This window comes from Apus apus, chromosome 23, assembly GCF_020740795.1.
Source record: "Apus apus isolate bApuApu2 chromosome 23, bApuApu2.pri.cur, whole genome shotgun sequence".
In the NCBI taxonomy this organism is placed as follows: domain Eukaryota; kingdom Metazoa; phylum Chordata; class Aves; order Apodiformes; family Apodidae; genus Apus; species Apus apus.
In genome coordinates this window covers 1,610,951-1,632,365 of record NC_067304.1, presented here as the reverse complement: position 1 = coordinate 1,632,365, position 21,415 = coordinate 1,610,951, and the positions used below count along the sequence as shown (strand labels likewise).

The window sequence follows — 21,415 nt, the reverse complement described above, 5'->3', positions numbered from 1 at the left end:
CAGGGCGTTTGCATCACCTGCTGTGGCTTTGTCTACAGTCCTGGCACCAACCTCCTCCTACATGCAGGTGAAGGACTGTTTGGTGGAGAAAACCAGGTCAGTTCTAGGTGTGTGGTCAGGAACTCGGTCAGTGCAGCACCTTGTGAGAGGACCTGCCCCTGGCAGGTCCCTCTGCCACCCTGCTCCTCATGAAGAGCAGGTTTTGGACTTGGAGGAGAGTTGAGAGCTCCTGTGAACAACCTCTCGAGTCCCCGCAGGGCTCTGAGGCAGGAACTTGCCTCAGCTGTGAGGCAGCAGGTCCCATCAACTCCCTTCTCCCAGTTTCATCCATCCCCTCACAAATGCTGAGATAAAGTGACACCACTGGTTTCTTTTCTCATGATCCTCTAGGAATTTCAGAACGAACATTTCCTGATGTTATTTCGTAGAATCCCAGAATCCCAGACTGGTTTGGGTTGGGAGGGAACTTCAGGATCATCCAGTCCCAACCCCCTGCATGGGCAGGGACACCTCCCACCAGCCCAGGCTGCTCCAAGCCCCATCCAACCTGCCCTTCAACACTGCCAGGGATGGGGCAGCCACAGCTTCCCTGGGCAACCTGGGCCAGGCTCTCACCAGCCTCACACCAAAGAATTTCCTCCTCATCTCCAACCTCAATGTCCCTCTTCCACTTTTCATCCATCCCCTTCATCCCATCCCTCCCTGCCCTTGTCCCAAGCCCCTCCCCAGCTTTCCTGGAGCCCCTTCAGGCCCTGGAAGGTGCTCTCAGGTCTCCCTGGAACCTTCTCCTCTCCAACATGAAACCCCAGCTCTCCCAGCCCCTCCCCCCAGCCCCGCCCCCCCCACTTCCGGTTCCAAACCGCCCCTTTCCAGCCCGAGCCGCCCCTCCCGGAAGCGCTCCCTCCCTCCCTCCCTCCCTCCCTCCTTCCGGCGCCACCGGAAGTGCCGCCTCCTCCTGCCCTTCCCCGCGCGGCCGCGGGGCGGCGCTTCCTGCTTCCGCCGGAAGTGGCGGCGGGGAGGGGCGCGGAAGGGCGGGGGGGGGAGGGGCGGGCGGAAGTGACGTCGCGCTCCGCCCGTTTTTGTTTTTTGTTTTTTTTTTTCCCCCCGTCGGTGCCGCCGCCGCGTCCGCTGAGCCCGGGGGGGCAGGTACGGGGGGGGGGGGGGCTGCGGGGGGGGGTCTGGGGGTCTCTGCGCCGCGGGGACCGGGGGGGGCAGCGGCGGGACCCGGGGACGGTGCGAAACGGAGGAGCCCTGGGGGGGGGGGGGCTGGGGGAGGGGCTGGAGAGCGAGGGGAAGGGTCTGGAGAAATGAGGAGCAGCTGAGGGAGCTGGGGGTGTTAAGCCTGGAGCAAAGGAGGCTGAGGGGAGACCTGCTGGCTCTGCAGCTGCCTGAGAGGAGGTTGGAGCCAGGGGGGTCGGGCTCTGCTCCCCAGGAATCAGAGGAAATGGCCTCAGGTTGCCCAGGGGAGGTTGAGGTTGGATCTTGGGAAGAATTTCTTCCCCAAAGGGTTGTCAGGCCCTGGCCCAGGCTGCCCAGGTGGAGTCCCCATCCCTGGAGGGGTTTCCAAGCCCTGGAGATGGTGCTGAGGGACATGGGGCAGGGGTGGCCTTGGCAGGGCTGGGGGAATGGTTGGACTGGAGGATCTCAAAGGTCTTTTCCAACCCAAATGATCCTGTGATGGTACAAGCCTTTTTCTTTCTGCCTTGCATCCTGGTCAGGGCACCACCCTTGCTCCATCCCAAGCTTCTCAACATCTAACAATTGCCTTCAAGCTTCTTGTGGAGACTTGAAACGTGCTCTGTCCAAGAGAAAGCCTTGGAGCACTTGGCATGGAGAGTGCTGAGGCCAAAGCTCATCTCCCAAGGGACAAAAAAGAAGGGCTGGGGAGGCACTGGTGGCCTTGGCAGGGCTGGGGGAATAGTTGGGCTGGAGGATCTTTTGGACTGGAGGACCTTCAGGCTCTTTCCCACCCCAGCTCCATCACCCCCTGGCCCGGGGATTCGGGCTGTGGCAGCAGAAGAGCTGGAGCTGCCCCCTGGCCCAGCTGCTGCAGCGGGATGATCCCGGCTCTGATCCTGCCACGGGGATTCCCCGGCTGCCCCGGGCTCCTTGTTCATGTCCCTGCCTCAGCCTGGCAGCAGCTCAGCAGGGCCTGCCCGCCCGGGGAAGGTCTGGCCCCAGGAAGGTCTGGCTCCAGGAAGGTCTGGCCCCAGGGAAGGTCTGGCCCCAGGAAGGTCTGGCTCCAGGAAGGTCTGGCCCCAGGAAGGTCTGGCTCCAGGAAGGTCTGGCTCCAGGAAGGTCTGGCCCCAGGAAGGTCTGGCCCCAGGAAGGTCTGGCCCCAGGAAGGTCTGGCTCCAGGAAGGTCTGGCCCCAGGGAAGGGTCTGGCCCCAGGAAGGTCTGGCCCCAGGAAGGTCTGGCTCCAGGGAAGGTCTGGCCCCAGGAAGGTCTGGCCCCAGGAAGGTCTGGCTCCAGGGAAGGGTTTTCCTGCTCCCTCCTGAGGTTTCCAATCCCTTCTTCCCTCCAGGGAAGGGTTTGAGCCCAAGGAAACCTCCTCATCCTCGGGTTGGTGCTCTTGACCTTCTGCAGTTGTAGAGGCCTTGTGGTTCAGGGAGGACTTGGATGCTGATGGGAAGAGCTGTGGTTTGTAATCAAGCACAGGGACCATTTCCAGGCACTTTGCACATCTCAGATGTGCTGATCCTCATTATGGGGAATATTCCAGAAGGAGTCAAAGTGTTCCCATACAAAGTGGTTGTCAAACAGAAGATGTTTCTTTGCTTGTTCTTGAAAGCTTCTGGATTAGGATAAAAAACTCAAGGCATTAGGAACAACTTGGATCTAAATTTGGGACAGAAGTCCCAGTTTTCCCTGCAAACTCAGGATACATTTCCAGTTATTTATTTTTTTCCAGTCATTAAAAAATATTTCCCTACAATCCTCAACAAATCCATGGATGGGATGAGGCCATCAAGAAATAAATGTAGACTACAATGAGTAAGTTTAGTTTTGTCCCTCAGTGGATGATGATGATGATGATGATGATGATGATGATGATGATAATAATAATAATAATAATAATAATAATAATAATAATAATAATAAATAATAATAATAATAATAATAATAATAATGATGATACAGACTTCAATTAATAAATTATGCTTTGCCCCTCAGTGGATATCTCTGATAATAATGATAAATAATAATAATGATAATAATGATGATGATGTTAATAATGATGATGATGCTAAAAATAATGGATATTTCAAATAATAATTATAATGATTATAAAGAATGATGATAATGATAATAATGATGATGCTAATAATAATAATAATGGATATTTCCAATAATATTGATAATAATTATAAAGAATGATGATAATGATAATAATAGTGATGCTAATAATAATGGATATTTCAATAATAATGATAATTATAAAAAATGATTATAATAATGATGATGCTAATATTAATGGATATTTCAATAATAATGATAATTATAAAGAATGATTATAATAATGATGATGCTAATAATAATAATAATAATAATAATAACAACAATAATGGATATTTCCAATAATAATGATAAATAATGATGATAATGATAATAATGATCATGATGATGATGATAATTAATTAAATTAAATTAATAATAAATGTGATTTTGTTGCATAACCCGTTAAAATCCATGAAGTTGGATCCCTGAGGGTTGCAGGGACTTGTCCCTGTTTGGTTTTGTTGATTGATATTCATAGAAAATCAAAGTTGTCCCCAAAGTAATAGGGGTAAAGAATAAAAAGGAGCTTCTGCCAAATGGGAGGAGTGTTTCTTCTGGCAACTTTGAAGTATAATTTTGAATGATTTGAAGTATCATTGAAATTTGAGCAAGGTTTGTGTCTTTTTTTTTTTTTTTTTCTCAGCTGAATTGTTTCTTAGATGTTTTTTTTCTGTGTGTGGATTTGCTGGATGGTTTTAGGTCCTGAAGAAAAATTCTGAGGGCATTTTATTTAATGCAGGAATGAGGGACTGAAGGTGAATTGTAAAATACTCAGTGTTTTGTTGTTTGAGCCTGTTGCTTTAGTAGGAGTCATAAAGAATGTGGGATGAGAACTTTAGAGAATGAAATGGTTGTGCCTGATCATGGAAGTGCAGGAAACAGGAAATGTGTTTCCTGAGGGGAACATAGTTCCTCTTTTTTTTTTAAATTTTTGTATTTTATTGTTCTAGTTTGATGGAAGTAAAGGAATAAAAACATCTTCCTGTTTCTTTCCATGGCTGCTGCTTTCCTGCCTTGCTCAGTGTTGACTGGGAAGCTCCCAATATGGCCACACAGACCAGTGAGCTAAGGAAATAAAGACCTTTTTGGGTCAAAAGGAGTGTCATCTAGTTGGCAGTTCCTTCTGTGAATGTCAAAGAATCGTTTCTTTAATTTTTAAAAAAGACTACCTGGATCTGATGGTTTCCATGGTGACATTAGATGAGGTTTCTACCAACCCACCACTTCTGACTTTGTCCTTCCATGAGCTCCTTGTCCTCAAGAGATCTGCCTTCTGTTCAGGTCTTGGGCCATGTTGAAGCATCATGAAGCAAACATGTATTTTAAGTGTTAATGTATCAGATTTGAGGAGGTTTATATTTGTGGGGTAGGGAAGTGAAGGGGGATGAAGAGGAGAAGGAAAATTATGGAGAAAAATCCCCAAGTGCAACTTGGCTTGATTTATAGAATTCCTATTAATATTTTTCATTGGGAAAAGAAATGAACCTCCTCTTCAACTCAATTAATCTGATGCTCTTAGAGGGGGGGATACTGAGGGGCAAGATTTTTTTCACTCTGCTGAAGGGATTATTTTAAGATACTCTTCAAAGAACCAGTGGCCTGCAGAGAGAAGGAAAAATAGCTTCTAGGTCTCCTCTTCATCACTCAACAATGTATGAAAAAGCTGAAGATGCTCAGTTTGATTTGAATGAGATGAAATGTCAGTCCTGGATGTTTCTTTGGGTCATCTGGAAGGGTGGTGCGAGATACACGTGTTGAAGGATTTTCAACTTGTATCTGAAGTAGCAAAAGTGTCTGGAAACTTGGACCCACCACATCTTTCCTTCCTCTTTCAGAGATGTTTGAGTCGATATGTCTGAGCACAACTGCTCAGGGTCTCACCTGAACGTTTCCTTTCCTTCTTTCTTGTCTACTTAAGAGTTCTGTGTAATTCTGCAATCCATAAGTACCCACGATTTGTTTCAAGTACAAAAAAGTGATTTTCCAGAAAACTGTCATTTTGGTTCTTGCTCCTTTTGCCCGGAGTGTGAAGATCAAAAGGTTTTCTTCTGTAATCCTGAAAAGCAGAATGATCTGGAGTTCAGACAAACTGGCTTTTATTTGAAGGAAGCTTCTTCCTCAGCCTGTTAAAAGGTCCCGTTTGTAGCACAAACAAAACCATTTTTTCAAGGCCCTCCCCAGGGAGGTGAACAGTGACTCAAGGTAGAAAGGAGCATGGAGGTGAGCACTGGAAACTGAAGAAGATATTCCTGCCAGTGCCTCCTGTGTCTCATCTCTTCCTCTCTCTGGTTTTCTTGCTTCCTCTCTGATCTGCTCCTCCCCAACAGTCAGAGGTCTCCCCTTGCTTTGACAGGTGGAGGAACGTGCCTCTTCCGAGGTTTCTTCTGCCCTCTGATGCCTCTTGGCAGTGCTAGGTAGTTTGAGTGGAGGTAAGTGCCTGTTTCTCTCTAAAACCTGGTGGGGTTCAGCAGTTCTGGGGCTGTGGAGCTGGCTGGAAACCTTCAAATATTAATTCTAATCAAGAGAAGAGAAGCTGACACTGTTGATCATGGGGTTATTAAAGAAGCACTGAGAGGTTCAAAGCTTCTCCTACTGACACAAAAAGCTGTCCAGGAGCTCAGTGTTGGTTTCCCTAATATCAGTAGTGCTGGGATGTTTAAAGTGGCTCCAAAATTGAGTAATTTCTGCTTTAATTAAGTTCAAACCTATAAATATTTCTAGTTGCTCTTTGTTTAAGCAGAACTATGTCTCTTAAGATCATTACCCTTCAGTTCTTGTACTTCTCAGCTGTCATTTCTGATTCCAAACCATCCAACTCCCTTTTACTACTAAAACCTCTTCCTCTAGGAGCCATGTGGTCTTACTGCCTGTGTTTTCATTTTCAAAATGAAACTTTAAAAAGAAAAATATTGCAGAATTTCCTGCCCACTCCAGTGGTAGAGCACAGAAACGTCTCCTTTTTCACACAGTGTGCCCAGAAATGAGGCATTTCACCAAAATACTGGACATGGGAGTTAATTTTAAGGTTACAGGAAGGAAAACTCTGTGTATCTAGAACCTTTATGTTTTAGACAGAAGATAGCAAGGTTGCTTCTGTTGACGACCAGGGGGAACTTGGCCCCTCAGACTCTAGCAGGAACTTTGGGAGTGAAGAGCATCCTTGTGGCTTCTCATTATGGAAGAGGCAAAGTCTTGACTGGCTTCTTGAGCAGATACAACGGTGGGACACAGAAATGATACCTCCTAGTCACTCTGGTCCAAGCTGAGTTGGAAACCCAAACCATAAAGCCTCAGTGTCAGAAATATTGCCAGTGGACAGTGAACAGAACACAAAACTGATGTCATCTGGGCTGGGAAATAATCTCATGTCCATGTTCTCAGTTAATTTATTAATGCAGAATCCAGTGGGACAGAGCTAGAGTGCTCTTGGTGGCTGAAAGTGGCAACTTTGCCTTTTAATCATTCTGAATCTGGTGTCAAGACCATGAAACCTACTTGCAGTTCATTTGGTCTCTTCTTTACTCTGTTTTGGTCACGGGTCTCTCAGCATGGCAGGTCCCTCTGATGGGCATTAGGTTGTTCTGAGAGTCCAAGAGCTCTTTGGGAAGGTGCCTGCATTCAGGCCAACTCCCTTGAGGTGGGAAGGATTCTCTGTCTTGCAGTGGACTTGAAAAATCTTGGTGTTTGAAGCAGTCACAACTAACTTCTGCTTTGATGAGGTTCTGTCTGGTTCCAGTTCCTTTCTTCACCTGGAAAAAAAAATAAATCTACATTTACTCTTCAGATTCCACTGGTTTCCATGTGTTCCTCCTCTTTTTTTAAGCCTTTTGTATCCTCCACTTAGACTTCTCATAAATGTGTGGACCTTGGTAGAATTGGAGGGGTTTTTCATCTCTTTGAAGCTGACCACCTCTGTGGGTTGAGCAGGAAGATGAGATGTAGCCATGTGAGTTGGTCACCCTGCATCCTGTTCCACAAAGTCAATGTATTCTCCATCTTGCTTTCTTTTTTGTATGTATGTGTCTGAAGTGATTTCTGCTTCCATCTTGCCTGTTTTTCCCTCAGGCTTTCCTGAAATTCATGCTTCACAAAGTAGGGATATTAATAGTAACAGGGAGATGGGAAAGCAACAAAAAAAAATGTGGCTTCTCCTGAGAGAACGTTTTGTCTGGAGGATAATGTGTTTGCTGGGTCTTTTAAGTGATTTTTACCTGCAAAAGATGCCATTTCTTGCTACTCTGTGATGGGAAAGTAGGACGTGACTTCCAGGTGTGGCCTGTGGTGCTTGGAAATGCTAAACCCAAAATGTACCCCAGGCAGGTCAGTGTGATTCCTGCAGATAATGCAGTGCTGAATCTGCTGAGGTGTGGAGGTCACTGATGCAGATGGATGAAGTGTCTGTGCTGTGTTCACTTATGCTCTCTTTCATGTTTGTTTGTTTTTTTTTTGTTTTGTTTTCTCTTTTCTTTTCCCTTTTCTTTATTTTGTTCAGCATTGCAGGCTCTATGTACCGAGTCGTTCAGACCACGGGACCAGATGGAAAAAACCTTCTGAGATTACTTCCCATTTCTAAATCTTCTGGAAGTTTTGTGCCAATAGTTCAGTCTTCAGTCATGCCAAATCATTCTAAAGCCAATATTTCTAATCCAGTCCATCTTACTTTTAAGACCCAACTTGCCAATACTACTGCACCTTCATCTGTTAAGATACCTGCTTTTCAGTCTCCTAATCCTGGAAAGATTCTTCTTACAAGGACATTAGACAAACAGGAAGGTGGTAGGGCAGGTTCTGAAAAAGAAAGCTTAAGTCCCAAATCTGGTGCTGCCATCCAGAGCAGTTGTGTGTCAGTTGATAGACTCTCAGTGCAGAACATGGCTGTCACCAGCTCATCTAACCAGGGTAAGACTGCCTACATGTTGGTCAACACAAAAACTCTTCCAGTTAATGTGAAGCCTTCAGTACTGCCCTCTGGCCACCACCTCCAGATCCCAGCTGATGCAGAAGTGAAATCTGTCCCAGCTTCTTTCTTACCATCTGCAATACAGCAAAAAATCCTTGCAGCTGCAGCAACAAACATGTCTGGAGGAGCTGACAGTACCAAAATGCCAACAGTCATTTGTGTGACACCAGTGAACACAGTGAAAACTGTCGTTCCCAAGCATTTGCAACCCATTTGCCCCAAACCTGCCCCAGAAGTTTCCAAATCAGTCATAATGACGGCTGCACAAAAGGGAAATGGTTCTTCTCCTGAGACAGTAACACCTGATGGTCAGCAGTGCCAGCAAACCCCCATGAAATGGATTGTGCAAGAAAGTCCACAGTCACCAGCAGCTCGTCTTATTCCTGTCAGGTCATCCAGTAACATGGCTACCAAGATCCTGAAAACGTTGTCTGAGATGAAGAACATAGAAATTAACTCTCCAAATATCTTATCCCTCTGTTCTGGTGGTCCTGGTGGAAGCCAAACCAAAATCACACCAATTAAAGACAACGCTCTGGTCATGTACAACGGGAGAGTCTTTTTGTTGACCAGAAGAGGTTCTGATGTTCTGTCAGGCCAAGTTGACAAACAAGCATCTTCCTCTTCTGATGCTTTAATTAAAAAGGAGACATCCAAGCTAATTGATTCTTCTGCAGTCAAAAAAATAACCAATAAAGTAGTGAATTTGGTGTTGTCAAAAAACAAAGGAATGGTGCTGTCTCAGAACGATCCAAAGCCAGTTACAAACTCCAAACATTCTCCACCAACTGGCTTCAGAAATGACTTAAAACCTGCAGCTCTGCTGACCTCAAGTGCTAATCAGCAGAATTCCACAGTAAACCAGAGAAAGAGTTTGCCCCTCAGCGAGAGCATTTCAAGTGGAATGACCCCTGTTCCAGCAGTAGGGAAGCAGGAACATCCCTCCCCAAATGGCAAAGAAAAGTGTCATTCCCCCAAAGCAGCAAGTGCTGTTTTCCCTCAGTTTAAGCAAGATTGTTCTTTCAGTGAAGACTGGCAAAAGGTAACTCTCCAATAAACGTGCCCCTCTCAACTCTGCTAAATTCTGATGTGGTTCTGTTGGAATAAAATAGCTATTAATTCATTTTTGTGACCAGCTGTCCTGTCACTGGGTATACTGGTCTAAAGTGGGGTTCTATTCAAGAAACTAGTTTGTTTTTTTTCCAGTAAGATGATCGAATCATTGAATGGTTTTGCACTAAAATGCCTAAAGGAAGGAAAGGCAGAGGAAAAAGGTGATTCTCATTTCCTCACAAGACCAGTTGTGGTTAACAATTGGAATTATAGGGAAGTTGTTGGCCCTTTGAGCTCTAGGAGCTTCTCCTTTCTAATGGTGTTGATGGCACGTTCTCACAGCACAGCCCTTGTGTTGTAGGGGTGATGGCAAGTAGAGAAGTTTGCTGTGAAAACAAGGTGGAAGAGCAGGGTTTGTCATCCAGAACCAACCTCTGGGGTTGCATTAAGCTCCAGTCCCCACCAGCTCAGGCAGCCACCAGCAGGAGCTGCGTTTCCTTCTTTCCATGCCACATTTGGGAAGGATCCACCTCCTTTGACTCATGGTTTCCTGTCAGGCAGAAGAAACTCTTGAGATCTTAAATGGCTTTCCCCCTTCAGGCTGGACCTACCTGTTCTTTTAAGATCATAATGTTGAGAATACATGAGAAGTCCTTAGCCTCAAATCCCACAGACTCAACTCATGAAGGATGATAGGTCAAGTTTTCAGTTGCTCAGGAGGCCAGAATGAATTTGTTGCCTCTGGATTAAGAAAGATAATTCTGAAGCTGGTTTGTACTTGCTTGTGTTGACCAGGCAGAAGAGAAATGTCAGCTGAGCATACCTGTGCCAACTGTAGACATTTAATCATTCCAGTGGACTGTGGGGCCTCTTTTTCGGATTGTTCCTCACCTAAAAAATGGTGCAAATAGTTGTGTGGTTTTTTTTTTCCTTCAGTGCTTTGTGATGCCAAGTGTTAATGTTCTCATTTGCTTTAGCTCCAAAAAAATAAGATATCAGATGTTTGCTGCTTTTTCAGTCCCTTAAAATTTGCAAGCCAGTTGGCTGGCAGCCAGCGTGTGGTGAGATGGAGCTGGAAGGTCATGAAGAGCTCAGGTTACAAGGAGGTTGGATTGGAGAAATGGTTGATGGTGCTTTGGTGGCACCTCCAACCTCAGTGCCAATAAGAAATGCATTCTGTAAAGACATTGTCTTGATCTTCATCATCTTCCTGTGTTTGAAGTTGTAGAGCAGGTGATTCTCTTGTTGCTTCTTTCACCTCTGTGGTTTATTGGTCCGACTGGCTGTTCCACAATGTACTTGGAGGTTTAAAGTGAGAAGATGTCCATCATTCCTCAAAATTGGCTTACTCTAGGGAGAAGGGCAAATGAAACAAAAGTTCACGTGTCTTTCTAGGAACTAGTTTTTAATTGATATGTGTTGAGAGAGAAAAAGAGAGAGGGAGAGAGTGTGACTGATGGCTCTCTCACTGCTTCTGTATTTCAGATCCAGTGTGAAAAGATGCATCCCCCGGGAAAGCTTATTCCAAACAAAGAGCAAGAGAAGCCACATTGGAAACAATACTTGGAATTAAGGAAAAAATTTGGTCTCTTTAAGGAGGAGAGAGTGTACCTTAAGAGGATACCATTAAGGACCTCCTGTGAGAAACCAGAAGAAAGGGTTTGTTCCAGTAACAGCTTGAAAAGGAGAAATGATTCTTGCAGTTCATCATCGTTAGATGTGGAAATAAATCAACTTCAGGAATGTGTGAAAGAGGAAAAGGTATCTTGGAATTTTTCAGTGATTAAATATGTACTGCAACACGTTCAGGTAGCAGCAGATGTGTTGTCCCTACAGAGCTCCTGGTTTTTTTTTGACTTTTCCACCTCTGGAATCATCAGGGCAAGTCAGGAACTGTTATTGTCCCTGTGAGAATTATGCCCAGAACCTGCCTGTGTGATGCAGCAGCATTGGGTGATTTCAGCACAACCAGATTTTGTCCTCTTTTCTGGGTTCCACTGGAAGAAATCAGAAGAACAAATACTCTGAAGAAGACAGGACCCCAGTGGTGGCTGGCAAAGGGATAGTCCTTATTGGAATAGAAACCACAGATCTGTGTCCTGATTAATATTTAGCCTTCTGCAAACAATTATGTTTATCCAGCAGTTCAATAGTGCAGGCAGAATAATAGAAGAATCATTTCTGGTGAGGCTTGAGTCTGAAATCAGCCACGTGCCATTTTTTCAGGGCACTTTGACACCCTGTGACCAGGTGTGGGTGACTCCCAAGGAAAGGTACCTGCTGAGTCAGGTGTGGGTCAGTTAAAATAAATCAACCTGTCTGATCTTTAGAATGACAAACACCTTTATCAAATTAGTCCTTTGTCATTGGCCAGGAACTTGCTTGGGTGCTTCTGGGAAGGTTCCCCTGATGGAAGGACTTCCATCTTTATGCATGACAATGATTTTGCTCATCCAAAGTAGTTCTGCTGAGTCATGATGTTCTACATTTTCTTTTGTATGACTCTACCCACTCAAAGGCTTTCTCAGGTTTTAATAATTCTGTGTTAAGAGCAGATCTACTGGCTGCTCCTCATGAAGTCCAATTCACATGGAGATCACCAAAGAGCTGGCAGGAATGCAGCCTTGTCATGGAATTAATTGCTAATGTTGGAGCTTTTTGGAAATAGAAGTGTGAGGAATTCTTCTGTGTTGGGAATTTTCCATCAAGTTAGATCACAGAATCATAGAATGGTTTGGGTTGGAAGGGACCTTAAGGATCATCTAGATCCAACCCCCTGCATGGGCAGGGACACCTCCCACCAGCCCAGGTTGCTCCAAGGCCCATATAATGTATAGATAGAAAGGTTTTGGTTTACACTCGAGTTAAAAGAACTTCAGCAGCAACAGGGGGTGAGAGGTGTGCACAGGAAGGGCAAAAGTCCACTGTTGACTAAGGAAGGAATTCAGTCTTCTGGAATTGTTACCTGGGAATCTTTGCTAGAAAAATACGGAACATGGAAGGATGTCTGCTTGAATTGCTGAAGGAAACATCTTCCACATAATCATTTTAGGAAGCTTGCAAGAAATAGCTTGTGTTTTTGCTTAGTGCATTGTGATGTTCTAACACAGATTGATGCTCAGTTTCACAGCAGTGTCTTTGGTGTGTTTCTTGACTGAACAGGTAATTGTGAAGCTGGAAGAGGATTTGACTAAGAAGAGGAAAATAAAATCTTCACCCCAGTCAGACAGTGGAAAAAGGAGAAGAACATCAGTCAAAGCAACCACAAGTCCAAGTCCAGAAAACACCAGCTCAAGTTCCAGCCTGCACAGAGATGTTTCACCCCCACCAGTCTTCCCACAGCAAAGTATTTCCACAGACTTGGCTCCATCATCACTGGGAAGGGACTTGCAGGATGACCCACACCCTCAGTACAGCCACGTTACAGACTCTAGTTTTCCAGTTTTAGTGTCTTGTGAAGGTGACACTTCAGTTCTGGAAGGTTCTTTCCGAGATGATACGTTCCCTTGGACTCCTCCAGACTTGGATGAAACGATTCGGGATGAAAAAATCAAACGACTTAAGCAGCTTTTAAGGGAAAGAGAAGCAGCTCTTGAAGAGATGAGGAGAAAAATGCAGCAAAGCTGAGATGCTGAAGCTGGTGACTTGGACCACGTTCATCTTCATTTCAGACACTTCCAAGAAGAAATTCCTTCTTTAAACATCAATGTTTCTGGTAGATGGAAGATCTTAATTACATTTACAGTATGTGTGTGTTTAGAAAAAAAAATAGAGGTTTCTTGTTACATACCAGAAATAAAAGACTTGGACCATTAAATTCTGCTTCTGGGATATTGTATGTATTGAAGGATGCAGAAAACAGGCATTTTTGTGGGTGTATTCTCTAGATTTTGAATGGAGGGGTTTCTGTATCAGCCCTAGCAAATAAACATTCCCACTTTGGAACAGCTGGGCCTCTTAGAAGATGAATGTAAATGACAAACCCCCAACTGTAGGTATTTTTGTTGCTTTGTTTGTTTTCCTGATGTTTTCTAGTGCATGAGAACTTGTGAGTTCCCGGGGACTGTCGATTGTCATAAAAGGTCAGTGTTGAAAAAGTGCTATTTAAGTGATCTGGGAATTAGACTTTAGGCAGTAATACTGAGATATTTATACAAAACCTCTTCAAGACATGAAGATGGAGGCAGCAGAAACCCCTGCTGAAGTTACCTGGATACCTGTCTCTTCCTGTTATTATTGTAAGCCTTTATAAGGCCTTTGCCAGCTGTGCAGTGTTAAAGTTTGGTTGTGAGTTGATATTTTGGATGGGAAGGTGTATTTTTTTTTTTTTTTAAACAAATTGTGTTAAATAATAACTTGTTGAAACAAAAAAAGGCATCTTTCTTTATCTAGGGGTGGTATCTTTAATACTCCAGGGTCAGTATCTTCTGCATTCATTTGTTCAGTTGTTATTTGAATGTGTCTCTTGCCCACCTTGGGTTGATGCCACCTTAGTGCTGAGTTGTAGGAGAGGTTGTGCTCTCCAGCTGTCTGTGCTGTTGGGATTGATGGATCTTTGCAGTGTGTTTTCCCAGCATATTGTGTCATGTGTTGTGTGGATGCTTTTCCCTACCTTCTGCTGTCCATGTCATTGGCTTTCAGAAGGTCCTTCTGCAGTCCTGGGGTGTTCCAGCCATTAATAACTCTTGTGCCAATGGAATTTGTCATCGTTCTTTGTCCATTTATGGTTGTGTTCAGCATCACTGATCCCTGTAGAACTTCATTGCTGATTTCTGTTCCCAGGAGACTCTTTGCTACTATTTATTTTCTGGTTTTTAATCAATTTTTCCTCTGCAGGGTTTTTATCATCATGTGGTGCCTGGAATATCCATAGGGTTTTGGTGAAGGATGTTGCTTTGGTGATGGATCTTTGGAGAGCCCAGCAGACTGTATCAGCCCCATGTATTAATGTGCATCTTGATGGTGTGAGGAGCTCAGTTGGATTAGAGAGAGCTCAGTTGGATTAGAGAGGCAGGACAGACTTTTACAAGGGGTGGAGAAGATGGTCCTTGCTCTGAAGAGCTTGAGATAGACCAGGTGTAGGAGAAGACGATACACCAAAGAAGGAGGGTGGAGAAGGAAGGTGTATAATAGAATTAAACTCTTTCATGATTGAGATGACTGTGGAAGACTCAAGTGCCTGTGATAGAGCAAGGGGGTATGGGTGATACCACCATCCATGGGTTCACTGTGTGGAGTGAGTGTTTTGGGGCAAAAATTCCAGAGCTCAGCACAGGGAAACAGACCCTAATGAAGGGCTGATGCACATCAGAGGGAATGATGTCCATGGATTGGGTCTCATGACCTGTGCTGTCATGCAGCCCCAGTATGAGAGAGCCAGGAGCATGTGCAGGAGATCTGAGCAAAGACCTGTTGGTTGGACCAGTGTCCTGCATGCTGAGGTGAGGCCGAGTTGCTCATGGAGCAGGTGTGCCCAGATGTTGTGTCTCCTTTATTGGTCAGTGAGCAAAGCACAGAGACTGGTTTCTGGGAGATGTTTTTTTTGAGCAGCTGGTGGTAGCAGTGAGGAAGATGTCCACAGTCTCATCTGTGCTGCTTCCAGAAAGCATGGAAGAAGCCTAAGTTTGGCCAAACCTGCCCGTGGAATGTAAGGAGCAGTGAGGAGGCCACTGTTCTGTGTGACAAGTGGGAACGTTCCCCATGGGTGGGATGGGTTGACCCTGGGCAACTGCCAAGCTCCTGCCCAGCTCACTCCTCTCTCCTGCAGGATGGGGAGACAGTGGAAGGTGGGCAAGACTTGGGAAGCACAGGCTGGGTGCAGAAAAGCAAGATAAGGGATTGAGTTCCCATGTCCCATCAGCAGGGAGATGTTCACCCATTTCCTGGGTCTCCACATGCACTGTTTATTTGGGAAGACAAATCCTGTAATTGTGAATGTCCTGTGTCATGTCCTGCTCCTTTCTTGAGCTTTCATCTGTAGACCATGACATCCCATGGAACAGACTGTCCCTTTTGACCAGTTTGGGGCCCCTGTCCTGGCTGTGGCCATTCCCACCTCCTTGTCCAGAAAAAGAGGAAGCCTTGATGTTGTGTCAGAGCTGTTCAGTGAAACAGCAGCTGTGGCACCAGCTCTGCCTCCCTCACAAGGCCCAACCATGGGCTGCTGGGAACAAAACTGACTCCACCCGAGCCAGACCCAGCGTGATGGAGCAGCAATCAGCAAGGAGATGGAAGCAGCCTTGTGTCTTCTATCTGGTGGGGCAGTCACCTGTGGAGATGCTCTCACCTAACTGCCCTCTGGCAAAAGTTCTATTCTCCAAAGATCTTGATCCAAGTTGATTGATCCTCTCTTTTCCCTGGGAGGATTCCAGGTTGGACATTGTACAACATACCACCTTCCAGAACATCTTTCACCCTAGTGAAGTGGTCCTTCAGCCTGAGTCTTCTGCAGAGTCAGTGATAAAATATTGAACACTCAGAGAAGGATCCTCAGGGGAAGGTTTTGAAGAAATGTAACCGGTGGGATTGGGTGGGAAAAAGGGAACAGAGCGAAGGGGCTGTTTCCTTGGGATCTAGTGGTGGGAACCACTTGGAGCAATTCAGGAAGACAAAGCCCAACCATCTGTGGAAAAGGAAGAAGTGTCCTTCTTGGAACAACATCATTGCAAAGCTGAAAGGGTCACAGAGCCAAGAGAAGCCACTTGGTGTGATGATGTGGGAAGGTTGCACCAACAGCAGGAGTTAAGGGACTTCCAAGGACCTTCCAGGTGGTTGGAACTGCTCCTCCTCCAGCCACATCACCTGCAGCACAGATTCTGTGTTTCTGCACCGTTCATCCTTCAGCTCCTGTGATTCCTTTGTGACAGAAGGAGTCCTGGGGCACTGGCTGTGGTCCCAAGAGTGGGAGTTATTGGCAGCCATCCTGGTGGGTGGCCTTGGCTGGCAGAAGGCACTGGAGTTCCACACCGTGTTTGCTGTGTGAGGAACTTAGCAATGTGGAAACCCTGGATTTAGGCCATGAATTGAAAGTGTAACTTTCAGCAAATACACAGGAAGAACCAGTGGAAGATCTTTTTGGAGTGTCTGGGTCCAGAGAGCAGAGGTGGCAGCAGAGAGTGCTGGACAACACAGATTGGGAAGCAAAGATGATGCTGGGCCACTTGCCAACATTAGCCTAACCTGGTGATGTGGAGAATGTGGGCAGAACTATCCATGTGCAAAGGACTTTTCAGCTAGAGGACAACCCATCACAGCACCAGCATTTCTGGATGAGGACACAGATCTTCAGAGAGGTCTGTCCCAGCCATTTAGAGAATCTTTTATGCTGGAAAAGCCCCTTAAGACTGTTGAGTCCAACCCTTGACCCAACACTGCCAAAGCCACCACTAAATCATGTCCCTAAGCACCAGATCTACACTGGTCTTTAAATATCTCCGTGGATGGTGGGTCAACAATATGTAGCATGAGAGGCCACCTGGAAGCTGGATACCTTGGAGTCCATCAGGTCCAGTTTCTTCCAGACAGGCCAGCAGTGGGGGTAGAGCTGTGCAGAAATACCAGAAAACGAGTTCATCTGCAGACACGGGTCATCAGGGACGTGCAGGTTCAGGTTTCACCCTGGTTTGGGCAGCATGGAAGTGACCCTGAATTTCCTACAGTTGTTTGATTGGAGTGGACAAGTCATGATGGATTTCCAGTGGCACCGTTTGGCAGAGCCCTACTTGTCTTCTTCTGGATGTGGGTGGTGTGGAGCAGCTACAGTGCAGGCTGAAGAGACCTTCTGGCAGGTGGGAAGGGAGATGACACTGCTTTTAAAAGCAAGTGGTAACACCAGAAGTAGTCAAAGATCCATCTGGACCATGAAGATCCATCTGGACCATCATTGTCTCTGTAGCAGAGACCAACAGGGGGAAGGAAATCAGAATGGAGACTGATGGTGGATGCCTAGAAGAGAGTCCAAAGATCACCAGAATGATCTGAGGGCTGGAGCACGTCTGTGGAAACAGGCTGAAAGAGTTGGGGTTGTTCACCCTGGAGAAGAGGAGGTTCTGAGGAGAACTCATTGTGGCCTTTCAGTACTTCAAGGGGGCCTAGAAAGATGGGGACAGACTTTTTGGTAGGAGAAAGGGTGATGGTTTTAAACTAAAAGAGAGAAAATTCAGAGAGAAGGATTAATTTTTTTGGTGCTGAGCGTGGTGAGAGCCTGGCTGAGGTTGCCCAGGGAAGCTGTGGCTGCCCCATCCCTGGCAGTGTTGAAGGGCAGGTTGGATGGGGCTTGGAGCAGCCTGGGCTGGTGGGAGGTGTCCCTGCCCATGCAGGGGGTTGGAACTGGATGATCTTCATACACAAGATTTCACAGCTTTCCAGCTCTTTGACAGATGTTGTATCTTTACGTTCAATACCCCTTGGGTTGTTTTTTTTTTTTCATTCCCTGTTCTGTTTTTCATGGAATCATGGAATGGTTTGGGTGGGAAGGGACCTTCAAGATCATCTAGATCCAACCCCCCTGCATGGGCAGGGACACCTCCCACCAGCCCAGGTTGCTCAGAGCCCCATCCTCTGAGGTATAACCCATCCTCACCTCACCACATCCAAGCAGAAAATGAATTTCTAGACTCTTTTTTTCATCTTGCTCCTCAGTCTTTCTTTTCCCCACTGGGAAGTCCTGCACAAGTGGCCTCTGAACACAAACTCTCCCAAACCTTTGACCATTTTTCTTGCCCTTCTCCATAATTTTCCAGTTCCACCATCATCTTTTTCAGATGGATGGCCCAGAAGGACAACACTGATGAAAGTGTCATTTCACCACGTGACATTTTGATGGGTTTTGTTTTGCTTTCTGTACCTCCCTAAGAATTTCTTCTACTCCAGGGCTCTTTGTGATTGAGCTGATATTTTTATGGTTGATCTGCTGAATGTCAGGACCTCTTGGAGCACAACAGCTCGTTCACAGCTTGTTATTGTGCATGGAGTTTTCATTCATCTACACTGAGTTTCCTCACTTGCTCTATTGCTGAGCCATTGGGTGTTACAAGAACCTTCTGAAGGGTTTTTCAATCTTCTTGAGAGCTTTGCCACCAGCAAACTTGGACATCTTGCTCTTCACCTTCTTTTCCAAGTCATTTGTGAATATGGAAGAGCTCCAAGAGGAGTGTTCCTTACCTTGAGAACCAACTGTTGAAGAACCTTTCTTCTCCTCAAACCAGCCATTTCTACAGCTGAGGACAGTTTCACCACAGCAGCCTGGTTTCTGTAAAACTATTGTGAAGAAGGTCCAGGTAGATGATGGACCAGAGGTGCCTGATGACACTGAATTTGACTCCCAGACTGAACCTGCAGGGACTTGTCTTTGGTTGTAGAGAATTGAAAGAGAAAAGAGAAGACTGATCTGGAGAGAGAACGAAGGGCTTGTGGGAGCAGCAGAAGAAACAACACCAGAAGAGCTGTGAGAATGACCAGGGGTTGATAGCACCAAGATTAGCAGGTCAGCAAGATCCCAGCACATCTCAGAGCTGCTGAGAACTGCCCAGCTCAGGAGGATAATGAGTCTAAAAAAAAAAAAAAAAAAGGCCAGAGCTTAAAATGAAAACTCAGGCCTTTGGAGATGATGGTGGGAGATGGAGGAGGAGTCACAAGTCACCCAGACAAGAAGGGAATCATAGAATAAGAGAAGGGTTTGGGTGGGAAGGGACCTTAGAGATCATCAGGTTCCAACCCCCCTGAACTCTGAAGTTGGAGGTGGATCTCCAGACTGGACTTCTTCTTTCCTTCTTGCCCCAGATGATACAGATGACCCCATGGAAATGAAGGTAAAACGTGACCACTCTGAAGAAAACGTGTCAAGAGGAAAAGTGACCAGGATGAGAGAACAAACAGAGGTCCCATCAGGGACTGCCCTTGGGGAGCCAAAAAATGGCCAAGGGGGAGACCCAGAGGAGAGTTGAGCTGTGCAAGATCTACTGGGTCCCTTGCCCTGCAGATCAGGGAATCATGGAATGGTTTGGGTTGGAGGGACCTTCAAGATCATCCAGATCCAACCCCCTGCATGGGCAGGGACACCTCCCACCAGCCCAGGCTGCTCCAAGCCCCATCCAACCTGCCCTTCAACACTGCCAGGGATGGGGCAGCCACAGCTTCCCTGGGCAACCTGGGCCAGGCTCTCACCAGCCCCACAGCCCAGAATTCCCTCCTCATCTCCAACCTCCAGCTCCCTCTCCCAGTTTCAATCCGTTCCCCCTTGTCCTTTCACTACAAGCCCTGATCACAAGTCCCTCCCCAGCTTTCCTGTCCCCAGTCCCTCCCCAGATTGTTGTTATTATAATAGTAATGATAGTAACAATATTAATTATAATGATGATAATTAGGATAATTATAATGTTAAAAACAACAGCAGCAACAAATGCTGAGACGTGATAAAGTGACACCACTGGTTTCTTTTCTCATGATCCTCTAAGAATTTCAGAATGAACATTTCCTGATGTTATTTCGTAGAATCACAGAATCTCAGACTGGTTTAGGTTGGGAGGGACCTTCAAGACCATCCAGTCCCAACCCCCTGCATGGGCAGGGACACCTCCCACCAGCCCAGGTTGCTCCAAGCCCCATCCAACCTGCCCTTCAACACTGCCAGGGATGGGGCAGCCACAGCTTCCCTGGGCAGCCTGGGCCAGGGTCTCACCACCCTCACACCAAAGAATTTCCTCCTCATGTCCAACCTCAAGCTCCCTCTGCCACTTTTCATCCATCCCCCTCATCTCATCCCTCCCTGCCCTTGTCCCAAGCCCCTCCCCAGCTTTCCTGGAGCCCCTTCAGGCACTGGAAGGTGCTCTCAGGTCTCTCTGGAGCCTTCTCTTCTCCAGCCTGAACACCCCAACTCTCCCAGCCTGGCTCCAGAGCAGAGCTACATTTGAGTTCCATGGAGGAGATCATCCTGGAGGAAAGTTACCTACTGTCATGGTCTGAAGTTCCACCACAAAATAAAGCCAGAGGTGAAGCTGAAGACCTGTCTACCACAACATAGTACAGGGCAGGACTGGGTTCTTGAACCTGGGCTCATATGGAGCTCCTGGGCCATGGGCAGGAAGTGTGGGAGGAGGTCCCATGTGAGGCTGGTCAGGACAATTAAGGTATGTTAAGGCCCTCAGGAGCCTGGGAAGTCCTGTAGCAGTGAGGGCAGCAGATCTTGAGAGCTTTGGGTTGATCCTCCAGGTCTTCCAGCTTCCCTCAGCCAGCACAAGACTGGGCCTGAGTCCCTGTAGGGGAACTGGCCACCAGAAGTCTTCAGCTGGAGAGGTAGGACCTGGCTCAGCCCTCAGGGGACTGAGCAGCCCCCTCAATAACCATCTTCTGTGTTGGTGGGACTGGAGGGGAAGAGGAGAAAGAGGCAGGGGTGCAATGGGGTGTGTGTCTCTGGGGTCTTTGGAGCTGTTCCTGGGTGCTGCTCATCCCTGTCCCTTTGGAGAAGGGTGAGAGGAAGGAGGTTGTCCTTGGGCTGGGGAGGTTGTTAAGCAGAGAAGAGTTTGATGCTCTGAAGTTGATCTTCTGTGGATCTGCAAATGAGCAGGAAACCCCCCAGGGGGTGAGGAGCAGGTGGGGGGTGTAGTTTGTAACTGCAGACTGGGGAATGTGGTGGTTTAGGTGGAGCTCTAAGTCTTCCCAGAGCTTGGCCTCCTTATGGCTCATGTGTGGGGCTGTCCTGGTTGGCTCCTCAGGTGCTGCTCCAGAGGAACCTGGGGCTTCCTGGAGCAGGAATCACTCCCAGAGAAGCTGCCTGGTGCTGCTTGTCAGGATCAATCTCCCCAGGCTTGGTTGTGATCCATGGGAGGGAGAGATGAGGGAAGGAAGGTGGTGCCAGGTGATGTGGGGAAGGAGGGAAAACTGTGAGCAGGTGGGTCCTACAGAGAGGGAAGGGAGGGGAGGGGAGGGAAGGGAGGGAGGGAGGGAGGAAGGAAGGAAGGAAGGACTGAGTTTGTGTCTCTTCTGGACCAGGAAAAGGGATCTGTGACAATCTCCTGGTTAGGCCCTTTGCCCTGTGAGCCTTCAGTGAGGTCTAGAAAAGGGGTTTCTGCTGCTGAGCCCTCATGTTCCCCAGGTTGGAGCAGCTCAGCTGGAGCTTGTTTGTT

General features: G+C 46.8%; 2 protein-coding genes across 9 annotated transcripts in view; both read left to right on the top strand.

Moving 5' to 3' along the window:
* LOC127393773 (cryptochrome-1-like) overlaps positions 1-19,444 on the top strand; it is a 43,181-nt gene extending 23,737 nt beyond the window's left edge. Inside the window, exon 12 of one of the 2 annotated variants that reach the window (XM_051639206.1) lies at positions 19,074-19,444. In XM_051639206.1, coding sequence (XP_051495166.1) covers positions 19,074-19,237 — 164 coding nt within the window. In that variant the 3' untranslated portion in view covers positions 19,238-19,444. The remainder of the gene's footprint in view (positions 1-19,073) is intronic. The other variant, XM_051639208.1, reaches the window with a different exon arrangement.
* LRIF1 (ligand dependent nuclear receptor interacting factor 1) lies at positions 1,059-13,670 on the top strand. 7 transcript variants are annotated; one of them, XM_051639180.1, is made up of 6 exons: positions 1,059-1,146; positions 2,913-2,995; positions 5,634-5,709; positions 7,773-9,282; positions 10,779-11,054; positions 12,456-13,670. In XM_051639180.1, exons 4-6 carry the CDS (start codon positions 7,786-7,788, stop codon positions 12,918-12,920), a joined length of 2,238 nt encoding a protein of 745 aa, XP_051495140.1. In that variant the 5' UTR covers positions 1,059-1,146; positions 2,913-2,995; positions 5,634-5,709; positions 7,773-7,785; the 3' UTR covers positions 12,921-13,670. The 7 variants fall into 7 exon arrangements, with proteins under 7 accessions (XP_051495140.1, XP_051495142.1, XP_051495144.1 ...); XM_051639182.1 differs by lacking the exon at positions 5,634-5,709; XM_051639185.1 differs by lacking the exon at positions 2,913-2,995 and having other exon boundaries at positions 1,129-1,146.
* Positions 19,445-21,415: the final 1,971 nt, after the last annotated feature.

Bases quoted from the DNA above. Each gene is read 5' to 3' on its own strand.
- LRIF1 (XM_051639179.1), top strand. From the start codon at position 7,660: ATGCAGATGGATGAAGTGTCTGTGCTGTGTTCACTTATGCTCTCTTTC. The intron at 9,283-10,778 runs GTAACTCTCCAA...TCTGTATTTCAG, and splicing joins TCAGTGAAGACTGGCAAAAG to ATCCAGTGTGAAAAGATGCA. The intron at 11,055-12,455 runs GTATCTTGGAAT...TTGACTGAACAG, and splicing joins AATGTGTGAAAGAGGAAAAG to GTAATTGTGAAGCTGGAAGA.